Consider the following 17722-nt stretch of genomic DNA (forward strand, 5'->3'; position numbering starts at 1 on the left):
TTTGCCCACTCACTCAATTTGTCTAAATTGCCTTGAAGCCTCTCTGCATCCTCCTCACAACTCACAATCCCACCTAGTTTTGTGTCGTCAGCAAACTTGGAATTACTACATTTGGGTCCCTCATCCCAATATTGTGAATAGCTCGGGCCCCAAGCACTGATCCCTGTGGTATCCCACTAGTCACCACCTGCCACCGAAAAAGGCCCATTTATTCCTACTCTCTGTTTTCTGTCTGTTAACCAATTTTCAATCCATGCCAGTACATTACCCCCAATCCCATTTGCTTTAATTATGCACACTAACCTCTTACGTGGGACTTTATCGAAGGCCTTCTGAAAATCCAAATACACCACATCCACTGATTCTCCCTTATCTATACTATCAGTTACATCCTCAAAAAACTCCAGTAGGTTTGTCAAACACAATTTCCCTTCCATAAATCCATGTTGACTTTGTCTAATCCCATTGATATTTTGTAAGTGTCCTGTTATCACATCCTTTATAATACTCTAGCATTTTCCCTACTACTAATGTTAGGCTAACCAGTCTGTAGTTCCCTGTTTTCTCTCCCTCTGTTTTTAAATAGTGGGATACATTTGCCACCCTCCAATCTGCAGGAACTATTCTATTTGACATGGTGGAGCGTCCCAGGGCGCCTCACACGACCAATTATCAGACAGGGGTTGACGCCGGGCCGGGGAGGGAGATATCGGTGGCTTGGTGAGGGAGGTACGTTTTAAGTTCTATCTTGAAGGATGTGGAGAGCTTTGGGAAAGGCTGTGGGGGGGGGGGGGGGGGGGGGGGGGAATTCCAGAGCTTGGGGCCTGGACAGCTGAGGTGATGTAAATCATATTGATATGTTCATCTGCTAATATCACCAGCAGTCATTGCTAGGTGATTGAATGCAACTGTTTCCTCACCAACAGTTAACCTGAACTGTGGTGTACAGTCTATTTCAGATTTCCGTTCATCACAAAGAAAGTGCCTCATCATGTCCCCAGGATGTCCCATGCACTTCACAATCAATGGATTAGTTCTTAAGTGATGTCATTGTTAGTAGTGAAATGCATCCAGACTCGTGTGCAACATGCTCTTACTGATTGCAAGTTCGATAAATGACCAGTTAAACTGTTTTTTTAATGTTGGTTGATGGAAGAATATTGATCACGAAAAACCGGGAGAGTTCTCCGCTCTTCTTTGAGTGGTACCAATAGGGAACTTTTGCATCCGCCTTAACAGGCAGGCGGGGCCTCGGTTTGACATCTCGTTGAAGGACGGCACCTCCGGCGGTGCAGCGCTTCCTCGGTGCTGCACTGGCAGCGTCAGCCCGGATTATGCGCTCAGTCAGGTCCCATGCCAGGAATGAATTCATGGGTTTTCCCGATTTACACAGTTTATCCAGAGTTTCCACCAAAGTTACAACGGCCAATCAGGAGATGCCCTGAGGAAATTCCCGCCACGGGAACTGGGATCAAATCTATAGCGTTTGAACTCGGAAGCAAGGATGCCGCCAATGAACCAAAGTGATAAAGTCAAAGTTAAACTTGAGTGTGAAAATGAATTAATTTAAAATGTCATCATCCAGCCACCCAGTGTACGGGCATCATTTGTATACAGAATTAGCAGCAGAATTTGATGATTTATGGAAATGATACTGTAGTGGATCGTAAAGAAAGCACAATTTTGGGGGGGAGGAAATTGGTCTTTGGCAGTAGTGTAAAAACGCGTAATAGTGAATCGATGGCCTGTTTTACACTTCCCCAATTTCTCTTTTCCATTAATTTCCAGGTGCTGATTCACCATCGCCTGTTTTGCACTACTGCCAGAGGCCAATTTCAACCCCCCCCCCCCCCCCGCCCCCATCATCTAGGGACAGGAGGGGGCCGTTTGGCCCTGGTCCGCCATTCGGATCATAGCTGGTCTGTACCTCGGCTTCATATCCCTCAATACCCATTACCCAACAAACATCAAGCTCAGTCTTGGAAATTTCAATTGACCCCTGGTGTCCGCAGCCTTTTGGGTGGGGGAGTTCTGGATTTCCACTGCCCTGTGTGTGAAGAAATGCCTCCGGACATCCTAGCTCTAATTTTGGGGTTCTGCCCCCTTGTTCTGGACTCTCCCACTGGAGGAAATAGTTTCTCTCTATTTAACCTGTCAAATCCTGTTATCACATTAAACACCTCGATCAGATCACCCCTCATACCTTCTAAACTTAAGGGAACACAAACCAAGTTTAAGCAACTTGGCCTCATAATTTAACCCTTTAAGCCCCAGTATTATTCTGGTGAGTCCACACTGCACCCCCTCCATTGGGGGTAATATATTAGCATGGATAGAGGATTGGTTAACTGACAGAAAACAGAGAGTAGCATCATTCTCAGGTTGGCATGTTGTAACTAGTGGGGTGTCGCAAGGATCAGTGCTTGGGCCTCAGCTATTTACGATCTATATTAATGACTTAGACGAAGGGACCGAATGTAATGTAGCCAACAAGGAGACACAATATAAAAAAAAGAGGGCACAATTCTAAAAGGGGTACAGGAACAGAGAGATCTGAGGGTGTATGTGCACAAATTGTTGAAGGTCAGGTTGAGAAAGCATATGGAATCCTGGGCTTTATAAATAGAGGCATCGAACAGAGAAGGTTGAGAGGAGATTTGATAGAGGTAGTTAAAATCACGACGGGTCTAGACAGGATAGAAAGAAACTGTTCCCATTGGTGGAAGGGTCAAAAACCAGAGGGCACGAGGTAAGGTGATTGGCAAAAGAACCAAAGATGACACGAGGAAAATTCTTTTTTTTACACAGCAAGTGGCTAGGATCTGGAATGCACTGCCCAAGGGGGTGGTGGAGGCAGATTCAATCCTGGCTTTCAAAAGTGAACTGGATAAGTACTTGAAAGGAAAAAATTTGCAGGGCTACGGGGATAGGGCGGGGGAGTTGGACTAGCTGGATTGCTTTTGCATACAGCCGGCATGGACTCGACGGGCTGAACGTCTTCCTTCCGTGCTGTAACCTTTCTATGATTCTATAAGGTATAGAGTTTTGGAAGATGACAACCAATGCATCCACTATTTCCATGGCTACCATTTTTAGTACTCTGGGATGCAGATTATCAGGCCCTGGGGATTTATCGGTTTTCAATCCCATTAATTTCTCCAGCACTATTTTTTTTTAACTAATACTAATTTCCTTTAATTCCTACTTCTCACTAGTCCCTTGGTTCCCTAGCATTTCTGGAAAGTTATTGGTGTCCTCCTCCGTGAAGACAGAACCAAAGTATTTGTTTAATTGCTCTGCCATTTCCTTGATCCCCATTATAAATTCTCCCCCTTCTGTCTGTAAGGGACCAACATTTTATATGCTTCTAGAAGCTTTTACGTTCCTTGCAAGTTTACTCTCACTCTATTTTTCCTCTCAATCAATCTCTTTGTCCTTTTTTTGCTGAATTCTAAACTGCTTCCAATCCTCAGGTTTGCTACTTTTTCTGGCAACTTTATAATACTCCTCTTTGGATCTAATATACTATCCTTAATTTCTTTTATTAGCCATGGTTGGTCTGTTTTTTTGCGCCAGAAAGGAATGTATAACTGTTGCAATTCATGCATTACTTCCTTAAATGTTAGCCATTGCCTATCTACCGTCATGCCTTTTAATGAAGTTCCCCAATCTCTCATAGCCAACTCACTTCTCATACTTATATAGTTTCCTTTGTTTAGATTTAAGACCCTAGTTTCAGATTGAACTACTTCATTTTCCATCTTAAATGAAGAATTCTATCATGTTATGGTCACTCTTCCCTAAAGGACCCCGCACAAGATTAATTAATCCCTTCTCATTGCACAATACCCAGTCTAGGATAGCCTGTTCCCTAGTTGACTCAACGTACTGGTCTAAAAAACCATCTCATACACTCTCCAGGAATTCATCCTCTATAGTATTATTGCTAATTTGGTTTGGCCAGTCTATACGTAGATTAAAGTCACCCATGATTACTGTAGTACCCTTGTTACATGCATCTCTAATTTCCTGTTTGATGCCATCCCCCACATTACCGCTACTGTTTGGAGGCCTATGGATAACTCCCACCAGTGTTTCCTACCCCTTGGTGCTTCATAACTCCACCCAGACTGATTGTACATCTTTATTTTCTGAGCCAATATCCTCTCTCACTATTGCTGATTTCATCCTTTACTAACGACACCACCCCACCTCCTTTTCTTTTTTGCCTATCCTTCCTAAATATCGAATACCCTTGGATATTCAGCTCCCAGCCTTGGTCACCCTGCAGCCATGTCTTCGTACTCGCAATTATATCGTATCCATTTACATCTATTTGCGCTGTCAATTCGTCTACCTTATTACGAATGCTTCGTGCATTCAGATACAGTGCCTTTAGATTTGTCTTTTTAACATTTTTAGACATCTTAACATTTTTTTGTACTATGGCCCTAATTGTCTTACTACCATTTCTTCTTACCCCGGACCCTATTTGTTAGTGCGCTCTGTCCCTTCCTGACACAATCTGGTTATCCTTACCCCAATCACTTTCCTGCACTGCTTCCTTGTCTTTTCCCTTTAGCATTCTAGATCTCTCCCCACCGGGACCTCCCCGCCGTTATTTAGTTTAAAGACCTATCTACCTCCCTAGTTATTCAATTTGCTAGAACTCTGGTCCCAGCACGGTCAGGTGTAGTCGGTCCCAACCGAACAGCTCTCTTTCCTCAGTACTGGTGCCAGTGCCCCACGAATCGAAACCCACTTCTCCCACACCAATCTTTGAGCCATGCATTCATCTCCCTGATCCTATGCCAATTTGCTCGTGACTCGGGTAATAATCCAGAGATTATCCAGGACACTGCAGAACAAGCCAACTAACTTTGCTCAAAAAGCCACAAAATGTGTATTCTACTTCATATAATCAGCAGTGTCCACCATGGCTCAGTGGTTTCATTCTCGCTTCTGATTGTGGGTTCAAGATCCACTCCAGGAACTTTAGCACAAAATCCAGGCTGACGCTCCCAGTGCAGTACTGAGGGAGTGGGTGAGAGGGTAAACTGAGGCTCTGTCTTCTCTCTCAGGTGGTCATAAAAGATCACCAGTTCACCGGGAAAACTATGGGTCTTACTCTAATGCACTTTAGAAACATGCACGACATGGAAATTTTAAGTTGCGGCAATAAACTACACAAATGGAGTGTGATATTAAAATAATTTGGCAAATGAAGGATTATTTACTTTAGTTCATAGGTCTTTTCAAAGTAAAGGCAGAGAAAGCAAGAAAGACTTTCATTTATATAGCGCTTTTCACAACCTCAGGACGTCCCAAAGCGCTTTACAGCCAAGAAGTACATTCAATGAGGACTAGGCAACCTCAATAAGCAGGCTTTACATTCCTCCAATGGCTCAATGGGTAAATATATTTCAATATAGCTGTGAGCCATAAAGGGAAAAACTCCTAGATTCAATCCCTGTTCTGCACCAAGTTGGTAGATAGGGTCAACATGAGTTCTGATGCCTTATACAATTAAGCAGCACTGTTTACTATTCAGACTTGTACTTGGAGGGTGGCCTCTTAGTGGGGGTAACCAGATCTAGTCACCACCTTCTTGGAGCAGCTGGGAGGAGAGAGAGAAAGAGAAAAATCTGAGAGTGTTGTATAAGTGAGTGGAAAGAAGAGGCTTCAGCTACCCACTGAAGCAAAATATATTGTCATGTGTCATATTGTTCATGTCCCAAGAATGCTCAGAGATCTAAATCCGGCAATTACAGGCCAATCAGCCTAACATCAGTGGTGGGAAAAACTAGAGACAATAACCCAGGACAAAATTGGCACTTGGAAAAGTATGGGCTAATAAATGAAAGTCAGCACGGATTTGTTAAAGGAAAATTGTTTGACTAACTTGATTGAGTACTTTGATGATATAATGGAGAGGATTGATGAGGGTAGTGCAGTTGATGATGTGTATATGGACTTTCAAAAGGCATTTGATAAAGTAGAAGATAATAGACTCGTTAGCAAAATTAAAGCCCATGGGACTAAAGGGACAGTGGCAGCATGGATACTAAATTGGCTAAAGGACAGAAAGCAGTGATGAACGGTTGTTTTTCAGACTGGAGGGAAGTGAACGGTGGTGTTCTCCAGGAGTCAGTATTAGGACCACTGCTCTTTTTGGTATATACTAATGACCTGGATTGGGTATACAGGGTATAATTTCAAGGTTTGCAGATGAAGTGAAACTCAAATGTAGTAAACAATGTGGAAGATAGTAACAGACATCAGGATGACAGACAGACTGGTGAAATGGGCAGAAACATGGCAAATGAAATTTAACACAAGTGCGAAGTGATACATTTTGGTAGGAAGAATGTAGAGGGGCAATATAAACTAAATGGTACAATTTTAAAGGGAGTGCAGGAACAGAGATATCTTGGGGTGTATGTACACAAATCTTTGAAGGTGGCAGGACAAGTTGAGCACGCTGTAAAAGCACATATGGGATTCTTGGCTTTATTAATAGAGGCATAGAATACAAAAGCAAGCAAGTTATGCTAAACCTTTATAAAACACTGGTTCGGCCTCAGCTGGAGTATTGTTTTCAATGCTGGGCACCACACTTTAGGAAAGTTGTCACAGCCTTAGAGAGGATGCAGAAGATATCTACTAGAATGGTACCAGGAGTGAGGGACTTCAGTTATGTGGAGAAGCTGGGGTTGTTCTCCTTAGAGCAGAGATGGTGAAGAGGAGATTTGATAGGAGGTGTTCAAAGTCATAAGCAATTTTGATAGAGTAAATAAGGAGAAACTGTTTCCAGTGGCGGAAGGATTAGTATCCAGAGGACACACATTTAAAGGTGATTGGCAAAAGAACCAGAGGCGACATTCTTTTTTTTTTTTAAACGCAGCGAGTTATGATCTGGAATGCGCTGCCTGGAAAAGGCGATGGAAGCAGATTCAGCAGTAACTTTCAAAAGGGAATTGGATAAATTCTTGAAGGGAAAAAAAATTGCAGGGCTATGGGGGAAAAGAGCAGGGGAGTGGGACTAATTGGATAGCTCTACCAAAGAGCCAGCCTCCTTCTGTGCTGTATCATACTATCTGATTTTCAGAATGCTTTGTGCATGCAAGATCGCACCACTGATTCAAACTCAGATCACATACCACTGATTTAAACTCAAACAGCTGTTCCTAAACCACAGTGCAGAATAATTGTTGCCTTGGCAACCTAAGAACCAGTGAGCCCACAGCAGAAGTTGCACATCACCACCCAGCATATCAATCCACCAATAAGCTGCCCTTATATAATGTTTAACAACTTTAAATTTTATTTTATGTTTTGGCCCTAGCCACAAACAGGTGACAAAGCAAATCCAAAAGGAAATTAAAATGTTGCAGAAATCACCAAGTCTCTTGTAAATTATTCCATTAGTACTTGTGATCTTATATTTACAAGGAGAGCAAATACTATTGTCCTTCAACTTTTCATGGAAAATCAGGTGATTAATATTTAATAAATGGAACCTTTCTGCAGTATCTAGTTTCCAGCACTACTGTTTCGTATCTGCCAAGGGAGAGAAAGGAAATAATTTTACAGCCACAGACATCCATCAATGGAAAGATAGTCATGACATGATTCCAGGTCTCAACACAAGAAGCTATGGTTTAAAGAATCTTAATTGAGTGCACAATTACACAATGGATAAATGTGTGCCTATTGTGGAACTGAGCAACCAAACTTGAAAGGTTGAGATTGATCCTTGGTATATGCTGAGTTAGTGATCTCAGAAAGGAAAGGTGTATGGAACTTATGAAGTTTATAACATAGGAGTAGGCCATTTGATCCAGCATGTCAATTCCAGCTCTGTACAGGAGCAATCCAAAACTACTCCCACTGACCTGCTCTTTCCCCACTGCCCTGTCTTGAACCACAGAAGTGAGCATAATACAACTGGCCTGAACTTGGGGTGGGATGGAAGGAGAACAGATTAGCCAATATTTCCATTGTTGTTACTATCCCCTGAACAACGTATACATGGGCAGGATTACCCTAAATTATGATGGCCCTCCATTCCTTTGATTGGATAGCCTGTGACTGATGTATGGTGTCTAGGCTCTCATTACTGGTCACTTGGACTAAATACAAAGTACTCATGGACAGGACTCATGGAACCACATCCCGACAAGCAAGAGGAAAATTCAAAACCTCTATTGACGTTCACCTTAACCAGAAGAAAACATCCAAACTTGTTTTTCCTGTGTCAATGATAAAATAGAAATTAGGCTGAAAACGGGACAGGAATGCAACACAATGAAAATATCCTGTGTTTCAAATAAAAATTGCACAAATCTACAATTCATCTTCGAAGGCATCAAATTAATTACTGATCCTATTTTTCCATCTGACAATTTATGCTTTTGCTACAATCTGGTCTCTTCCACTTTCAAAGGGTCGTCCAGTCAGTTCCAGTTCTGACACATTTTTGGATCAACTGGTCACTTTTTTGCTGACGTTCAGAATTTTATTTTTCAAGATGCACCTTGGGAGTAAATCTTAAATCTAAACCCTTCCTTTAAAAACAGGGGACAGAAGGCAATGCCAGTGGTCCCCGCACTCAACTTGTTCTCAGCCATAATACTATAGGGAAATATCAGTCAACGGGTAGGTGCTTTCCACAAAGGCAGGAGGAAACTGGGTGGGAGAAACACAGAGGGTGCTGTAACACACCTAGACCTACAGGTTTAGGGCAGCATTGGCAGAGATTCCCAAAATATCTAAATGGCTACAAATAAAAGAGTGTAGGATGGACAACGAAGGAAGAAAGGGGGATAAAAACTTGTAAAGTGTGACAATGAATAAATTCCTGATTCTGCCAGTTTTCCAACCCAAACTGATATTGCCCTTGTAGCACCTCCAAGAAAACAACAAAGGAAACAAACTGAGTTCCAAACAGATCTTGATGACTAGTTTATTTTGAATTCAACCTCAAACATTTACCTCTCATCTGCCATTTTAACCAGCAGAAATCCAGAATAAATTACAAATATGGCTTTTCTGCAAATTATTTTATTCCAAATTATACAAATGCAAAGTCCCTTTTGGTCACTTCTAGCTTCTGTCCTGGCCACACCAAGTGACTTTCAAGATCTATCCTATGTAGCAGTTAGTTCAGTGGAGAGGGCATTGTTTTCTCTGCTCTGTGCCTGAAACAATAACCTTCAATAAACAGTTTCATCAGCAACTTGCATTTATATAGCATCTTTAATAACCTCAGAATGTCCCAAAGTGCTTCACAGCCAATGAAGTTCTTTTGAACTGTAGTTCCTTATGATGTAGGGAAATGCAACAGCCAATTTGTGCATAGCAAGGTCCCAGAAACAGCAACGAGATAATGACCAGGTAACCAGTTTCTTAATGATGTTGATTGAGGGATAAATATTGGCCAGGACAATCGTGCAATGGATCTTTTACGTCGGATGGAGCCTTGGTTTAACATCTCATCCAAAAGACGGCACCTCCAACAGTGCAGTTCTCCCTCAGTACTTGTAGTATCTCTGAAAAGATCTTAAAAATAAGCAGGATATTATGCTCTTCAATCAGCCCATAGCATCCCAAAAAAATGAAGTGCTTCCAAAGCAGTTTTCCTCTAAAGCACGTAGAAGCAGAGATTCTTTGGCCTTCCTGTATCCCTTCATCCACGTTAGTCAACACAGCAATGGATTGCAGTCAGAATTGACTTGGTTTTGTTTACACACTTAAGTCTTTGGATTTAATTTCCTTCCCATGAACGTGATTTTCAGATAGCATTATACAGTTGGTCATGCAAATATAATCAAAATTGTGTGCCTGGAGGATTTGAATCAATGCATCCCACCAAGAGTAGCGAGGCACTGATCTGAGTTCATAGTAAGCCACCATTCTTATCAATGCCATCGCAGAATCCCGGGTACGTCCCCACAGGAAAGGAATGAAATCCAGATGAAAAATACATCACCTCAGGCCACACTTGTATATCACAGCAATAGAGATGTGGGAGCAAGGAACAACACTAATAAAATTGATGTGGCAAATGTGTCTCTAGAAACAAAGCAACGCACTTGCCATCAGTCCATAATGATCTGAAATACTGCTGGTCTGTGCTATCTTTCACCCACCAGGAAAGTGCTGCCAGAACATTAGTTTGTAAATGCAATTTTGGTGCATTTTATCTGTTCTCCAAATGCATCTTACGAGGCAAGTTTGTTGGATGGGCAACTACATCACAACTACAGAACCGTTCATTGTAATTGTTGTTCCACAATGTAAAATGGGCTATCACAGAGACACAATCAAGTTTATAACAAACAGGGACATGTGAATAAAAACAATGACCAGACTAATTTGTCAAACTAATTGGGATGTGCAGACAGCACCATATTTCCCCAAACCTCACTTTCCTTTTTGGAAGAACAAGCAAATACAGAAGTTCTCTCGAGATGCGTTTGGATGCCGGGGTGCCCACAAAGATAAGGATAAATAGTGAGCTTTATTCTTTTAAAATACTGAAAAAGGAATGTGCCAGAAAACCAACAGCAGGCTGCTGGTCCCTGCAGTACAGACTATAATGGTTTAAAGCAGATTCTATTGGCAAATAACACTGTCAGCAAATTTATTTCACCGCCATTTAGAGGGAGGGGGAAAAGCGCTGCACTTCAAGCACTTTACATACTGATCCAAACCCTTTACCAGCAATAATGCTTAATCTTACAGAAAACAATTCTGAATCAAATAGTTATATCAAGAGACATGGCAAAAGCAGCTTAGTGTGATGGACGCTATTAGCAACAGGATTAGGTCACGTTAGGTAAAACAGCCAGATAGGGAGTCATTCGGTTACAGCCTGTTAAATAACATCTGAATTACCAACATTCCCGAACAGAGGACAGAAATATAAGGTATTTAAAAACTGTTGCACATGTAAAAACACACCATACGGTTTATAGATCAACTGAAGCAGTCAATGGGATTACAGCCTTGTAGACACCATTCTTTATTTAGACATCTGTATTACGGAGTTCGTAGACGTCAGCAGTATTCTGTTCTGGGTCTCTGTCGTCAGCAAGTGTTGTAGGCTCAGCAGATAATGGTGGACCATCTAGTCAGCATAACAATAATCACACTGCAGAACTAAGAGTTGCTGCAAGTTTCTGAAGCAACAATTCATCCATTCTTATTTTATAATTCATTGAGTATACCATTAACGAGATCACCATTCACAGATTGAAGACCCTCGGGATCTCTAACTGGATTTGGCATCAGGGTTTTGAAAGGAAAACCGAACTACTCGCCCACCACCCCCCTCCCATTTAGAAGTCAGAAATCCTCACTTGTACCACTTTACTGATGCCACACTCACTGCAAAACTGCATGCGCAAACTCATTCATTAAATGACCACTGTCTTTATGCTGGGACTCTGGTTAAGTTAGTTGACTGGGAACTACCCAGCAAGTGCACAATTTGAATAGACACCAAGCATTACTGTGAGCAGCAAATTCACCTAACGTCAAGGTCTTAACATTACACTGAGCAGACTTGACATTTTCATTTCAGCTCCAAAGTTAGCTTATTTTGTTGCCCATCAGTGCACAGTCAGTAGCGACAGCTTTTTTTTTGCTACAAAAATCACATGCACGTATGTAAAATGCTAGCCTTTATACATAAGAGTGCATGCAACTGTAAGCGCCATTACAAGCTACTCTCGATGTACACTACAAACAGAAGTTAGGAAAGATCAATTGTACGGTTGAAAAGATAGGGTTTGAGGAAGCTTTAGCGGCAATAGAGAGGTAGCAAGACAAATCGGTTAGGAAAGGAGCTCCAGAGAATGGGACTGAAATGGCTGAAGGTTCTGCCACCAGTGGTTGAGCAAAGAGGGGATGCTCAGAAGGCCAAAGTCTGAGGACTGGACAGCATGGATCCAGATGCAAAGTTGAAGGAAATTGTACAAGAAAAATCAAATGTTAAATTCTTTCCCTACATCTTTTGATACTGTACTGTAATGCAAATATTTATAAAAATAGCCATTACAAACCTAAAATGACAATTAAACTTGCTTAAAAAGGACACAGCATAGTGAAATGGGAGAAACACAAATGTACCAAGACCATGTAAACAGACACTTCAAATTCAGAACATAATTGTTTTGTGTCATACTTTTTTCTGTATCCTTAATTTGGTTTTAGGATTAAACCAAGAATCAGTATGAAATTGCCATGATTTAAAACTCAATTAAAACCACTTAATTTTCCATCAGCTAACCTAAATGTTCAAAAAACCTCTCAGCATGACACTGAGCCTCGCCTGCTGCTCACGGCACACAATAATCCAGCTTCAAACAGATACAGATAAAAAACCTACCCAAATTGGTTCTTAAAGCAGGCTACAAAGGGAAAATGGAAGTCTATCAGACCTCCATATTTCATACAGTAAACATATGCTGTAATTTGCAACTAAAAAGACTATTCTGAGTTGACACATAATCCTTACATATAATAAAGGGAAATATCTAGACCTTGATACAGAACGTTATCTCAGGCCCTTCTTTGTTAGTGTTTTGTGCTTCAAATGCTATTGGCTTAAGAAAACTTCAAAGCAGACATTTTGTGTGCTGTCCTCTATCTCTATTCCTGTCATCACTGGAGCAGAACTTCAAGTCATCACGTCATGGGAGTTTCAAACAAAATGTCTGCTCATGAGCTGTCAAAAACCAGCAGTCTGAAAGCAATTTGTGCCCAGATATTTCTCACAATTAGGATTACCTGAGAATTCAGTCTAATATATTTCCTTTTAATTCTAAAGTGAAGTGCTCAACATCTGTAAACCAGGGCTTTATTTTGATTTTACAGCAAATACACTTTACCTACAGGACATTTATTACATGTTATTCCATAGGAAGAAAGTGACCTTTTAATTAAACGCTGAATAAAAGCCAAAACAGGATTTCTGTAAAGGTCCCTTACCCAACTAAAGATTAACAATGCAAAATATTCTTCACATATTTCATTCAAGTTCTACTCAGATGAATGAATCATTAATTCAATGTATTGAAGGTTGAAGTTGCCAAATTTAATTGTTCTAGACATTAACAGTAGTAAATACATTTTAACAGTAAGAAAGTATTTCAGCAGTTTGTACATGTAAACAGAACGCCCTAGGCTCTGCAACAAGCCAATTTGATTTCATTTCTGAGCATTAAGTGTATATTCCAAAGAAATGCAGAAGGTTTCACCAATCTCAGGACCACAACTCCAACATTCTGTTTAACACTCCGCAAATCTTTTTTTTTGCAACACTTAAGTTTCACAAACACCATGCAAGCCAATACACAGGGCACTATGCTCTTCCCTACAAACATGAGAAAATACCATGAGTAGGTGTCATGACACCACCCCCAAAAGTGACTGCTTTTTCAAACATTATCCACTAAATTATCCACTAAACCAAACAGGTGATAAAGGGCATGTCCATTTCTACTATTTGATACCTTTATGCACTGGATTAAGACAACCCTAGAAGAGCTAATGCAATTATGTAAACACAATATATTAGCTGACTACACTTGGAAAACTATACCCAGCCTTAGCCACTGAATTGCCTGAAAAGGAGGTAGGGGGGATTTTTGGAAGTAGACTAAATAATCTACGACCACATATGAAAGAAATTCATCGCATAGTCAAAATGAAAGACAAGCCTCGTGTTTTGAAGTGGCAGAAACTATTCTAAGTGAACAATCATACACGTCTTCAACTTAATCTCCAATATTATACAATAGCAGAATCAATCTAGACACTAAGAATTGAGGAATTTTCTTAGGGTTCATCTGTGCAACAAAATCCCACTCATGAAAATCAGTCCCTTTTTCTGAAAAACACAGTTGACTGAAACACAGCTCAAGTAAATTCAATCACTACCTTGCCAACAGATTTTACCGAGGAAACCATTCAAACGTCCTTCACCTTTTATACTCATTGACATAAACTCAATCACTACAACTTAGTTCACAAACACCACTTTAGACTAAAACCTGAAAAATCAAACCACTTTTTTTAAAAAAACAGATTAGTCACAGGCTTTACAAACTGAATGTTCCTTTATGGTGGAATTATAGAAATAAACAATGCATTCAGCAAATCAGAAGATTTAACTCATGAGTTAATAGGATTTTCACACGCATTCAATAAATCCTCCACGATACTCCATATTGAGTATCCCCTTATCTCCAAGCAATTGACTGGACAATTTATGAATAAAGATCTCGTTATGCTTTTAAAGATGAGATATATGTAGCATTGTCAAGGCATACAACTTTATAAAATCAAACTGTGGGAATATCAAAAATGCAATCTTCCCAACCCACTAACCGAGATTGCAAAATTGCAAGGCAAATTTCTGGCATGATTAATGGAAGTTGTTCACATTGCTACATTATCCCATGGAGAAATCTCACATCCACATATGTCAAATACCCCAAACCTCCTTCTCATCTCACCCACGGCAGAAGGTAACATCATTTTAGCAAACTATAACATTACCCATCAGAAGGAAAAAAAATTCATGGCTTTTCCAAGGATAGAGACAGCTTTTCACAGGGAAAAGTACACCATCAAAAATAACAACCGTTTCCAAATGAACTAACAAACTAGTGAGAAAGATAAAACATTCTCTAGCATTGTGCGCCATGGACACTTTTTATATAGTTCCTAACATTTTAAAACTGGTATTATTAATATGAATTTGCCCAATTCTCTCCTCTTCCCCAGGGCACTGACTTTTGGTTCCACCGGTATTGGCAGCCATTCTTCACAAGCACTTTCAGGGAGCATTAGCTGCCCATTTGACCATGGGGGGAAAAAAAATCACAGCCTAGTTGGAATACTGTCACCACCAGCATCCACTACAAACACTTTCCAGCAAGGATCACTTACTTTGACCCGATATAAGATCTTCCCTTCCTCTTACGCAAACCCGATTTTAAAATCGTTCCACCATTGGCGCCTGTGCCTTTAGCTAAGTTCTGGAATTCCCTCCCTAAACCCCTCCGCTTCTCTACCCCTCCTTTAAGATGCTCCTTAAAACCTAACTCTTTGACCAAGTTCTTGCTCACTTGTCCTAATACCTCCTTATATGGCTTAGTGTCAAATTTAGTTTGATAATCGCTCCTGTGAAGCACCTTGGGACGTTTGACTACGTTGAAGGCTCTATATAAATGCACATTGTTGTTGTTAACCTGGGGGACATCAAGTTCAATTACAGCACCCCAGCTGGGTGCAATTAACTCAGCACAGGCCAGGGATTAAACGTGGGACCTTCTGGTCTGAATGACTCCATACCAGACAGTTTATTTTGATCGGTTTCTCCCCCCACCCCCCAAAAAAAGTTCTTTTTTTTTGGGGGGGGGGGGGGGAAGAAACCGATCAACCCCAACATTTATTAACAGGGACTCAGATTACAAATCTTGCATGTCACTAGATCAGATTCCTCCCCTATGACATGCCTTCATGTACAGAGGGAGAGCAGACTTTTCCTATCTGTGCACATTGGGGACAGACGACATTATTGTGACATCATAACTAGCCCATACCCAACCTCCAGCCACAAATCGCCAAACACCAATACAAACCGCACTTTCCACACAAAGGCTTAAAAAGATTAAATTTTAATCATTTTTATTTAAGCTGCGGCAGAGGAAAAAAAAACCGCAAGACAAAATGGATTTGTCTCTGCACCGAGGTGGGGGGGGGGGGTGGGGGTTTAAAACAGAAACACCCGACTGAATAAAAACACCGGACGATTATTCCTTACCTTCCACGACGCCGCACAGGAATCTCTTTTTGTCGCTGGCGGGGTTGCGGCGCTGGGGCAGCGGGCGGTTATCGAGGCCGCCATTTGCCGTGGCCGTCTCTTGCAGCAGGGCCGGCTCGGGAGCAGCCGCGGCGGGGTCGCCGGGCGGGGTTGCCTGCTCGGACTCGGGTCCCGGAGCCGGGGGGCCGGACTCGGTGGCGGGTGAGGAATCGGACACCGCTTCCTCGGCCGCTCCGGCCGCGTTCTCTTTCCGGACCATCATCCGCTGGGCGCGAGCAGAACCGCGCATCGGTCGCGACGCTTTCCCGTCACAACACAACAAAACGACGGTTAACACTGAATAAAAATATATCTAATATAAATGAATTATTCTTATTTATAAAACAATAACCGGCGAGGGGCGCTTTTTTTTTAATATAAATTAATTTTTTTTTCTCCTCAGAGCCGCTGGCGATTTTTCGCTTCTGTCCCTTGTTGTCCACCAGAGCATTCTGGGATCGCGGGCCCGCCTATTCCCCCTCCCCCTCCGCATGCGCAGTACGAGCCGCCACCCCTCCTCGCCACCAAAACTCAAATGTTTTTTCATGTCGAGCGCGGTTTTCCAACAGCGCTGCCGTTAGTACCGGGAAAACCGAACGGCTGTGTGATTATTTTTATTCTTTCCAGTCGGTGCTGGTCACCAGAGGCCGATGGGAAGCCGACTGCGCATGCGCGTCGATATGGGCGCCTCAAAGCGCGCAACAGAGAAAGAAAAAAAAAATCACTTTTTTAAAAAGCAAAATAAAGTATATATCGATATATTTCCGTTCCTTCAATCCCGGCGCTGATGTTTATTTCCTACTTGTTAGTTCTGTGTTTTTAAAAAATATATATATATTTGTTCTGGAAGGGCTGCTGGGAGTTGGACGTGACGTCGCTGCGCATGCGCGGAAACCGCCTGAAACCAGAGTCAACCGGTTTTACAAAACGCCCATTTTTTTAATCTGCAAAAAACTCTTAAACAAACGATTATTTTATGAACAGTCGTGGTGGGTTTTTATTTTAATATCTGTACCTTTTGTTTTTGTAGTGATTTTCCGAGAATTCAAAGCTCATAGTTTCCATTGTGTGTTTTTTTTTCACCCCCTGCTTTTCAACGATGAAGAAAGGCTGCAGTGCTGCGCATGCGTGGCAAGCGGGTCCAGGGCCCGCTGGGAGTCGGCGTCGCGCATGCGCCATTCGTTACATTCCCACGGAGACGGCAGACATGCGCATGTGCAAAAAGCCGGTCTGGGCTACTTAGCAACAGCCAGTGACTTTAATTATGAAGCAGAGGGAGGAGGGAAGAATCGCTTAGTTATTATTTAACCTGCTTTTTTTTTTACAGCAATTTCCATAGCAACTGACTACTTGTTTTCACTTCTCCAATCATTAACTTGCTGTGTTTATTATTAAGTTGTGGAGGAGCCTATTTTCTCATTTAAAGGGGCAGTGTCTTGGTGAGGAAACTTTTTTTCTGTGGGAGAGATGGGATTATTTAACTGTTTCTCATTGCAGTCTGGCTGGAGACAAAAAATGTGGAAGCTTTTTCAGTGAAGGCACTTTGCCTTTAAACCTGGAAGCTCCCCTGTCTTCCTGAGATCTTTGCTGAGCCAAGTTTGCGATTGCTTGGTTTCATTGGTCAGAACATTGAATACAGGAGTTGGAATGTCTTGTTGAAGTTGTACAAGACATTAGTAAGGCCACACTTGGAATACTGTGTACAGTTCTGGTCACCCTATTATAGAAAGGATATTATTAAACTAGAAAGAGTGCAGAAAAGATTTACTAGGATGCTACCGGGACTTGATGGTTTGACTTATAGGGAGAGGTTGGATAGACTGAGACTTTTTTCCCCTGGAGAGT

The 17722-nt window shown here is 41.6% G+C and overlaps 1 protein-coding gene across 4 annotated transcripts in view; it reads right to left on the bottom strand.

Annotated features, from left to right (window-relative positions):
• Positions 1-16980, bottom strand: part of oga (O-GlcNAcase) — a 57677-nt gene extending 40697 nt beyond the window's left edge. For 3 of the 4 annotated variants that reach the window (XM_068001983.1, XM_068001982.1, XM_068001986.1), the window contains exon 1: positions 15839-16314. In XM_068001983.1, coding sequence (XP_067858084.1) covers positions 15839-16127 — 289 coding nt within the window. In that variant the 5' untranslated portion in view covers positions 16128-16314. Of the gene's footprint in view, positions 1-15838; positions 16315-16892 lie in introns of those variants that run through there. The other variant, XM_068001985.1, reaches the window with a different exon arrangement.
• Between the last annotated feature and the right edge of the window lie 742 nt (positions 16981-17722).

This window comes from Heptranchias perlo, chromosome 21, assembly GCF_035084215.1.
Source record: "Heptranchias perlo isolate sHepPer1 chromosome 21, sHepPer1.hap1, whole genome shotgun sequence".
Taxonomy (NCBI): domain Eukaryota; kingdom Metazoa; phylum Chordata; class Chondrichthyes; order Hexanchiformes; family Hexanchidae; genus Heptranchias; species Heptranchias perlo.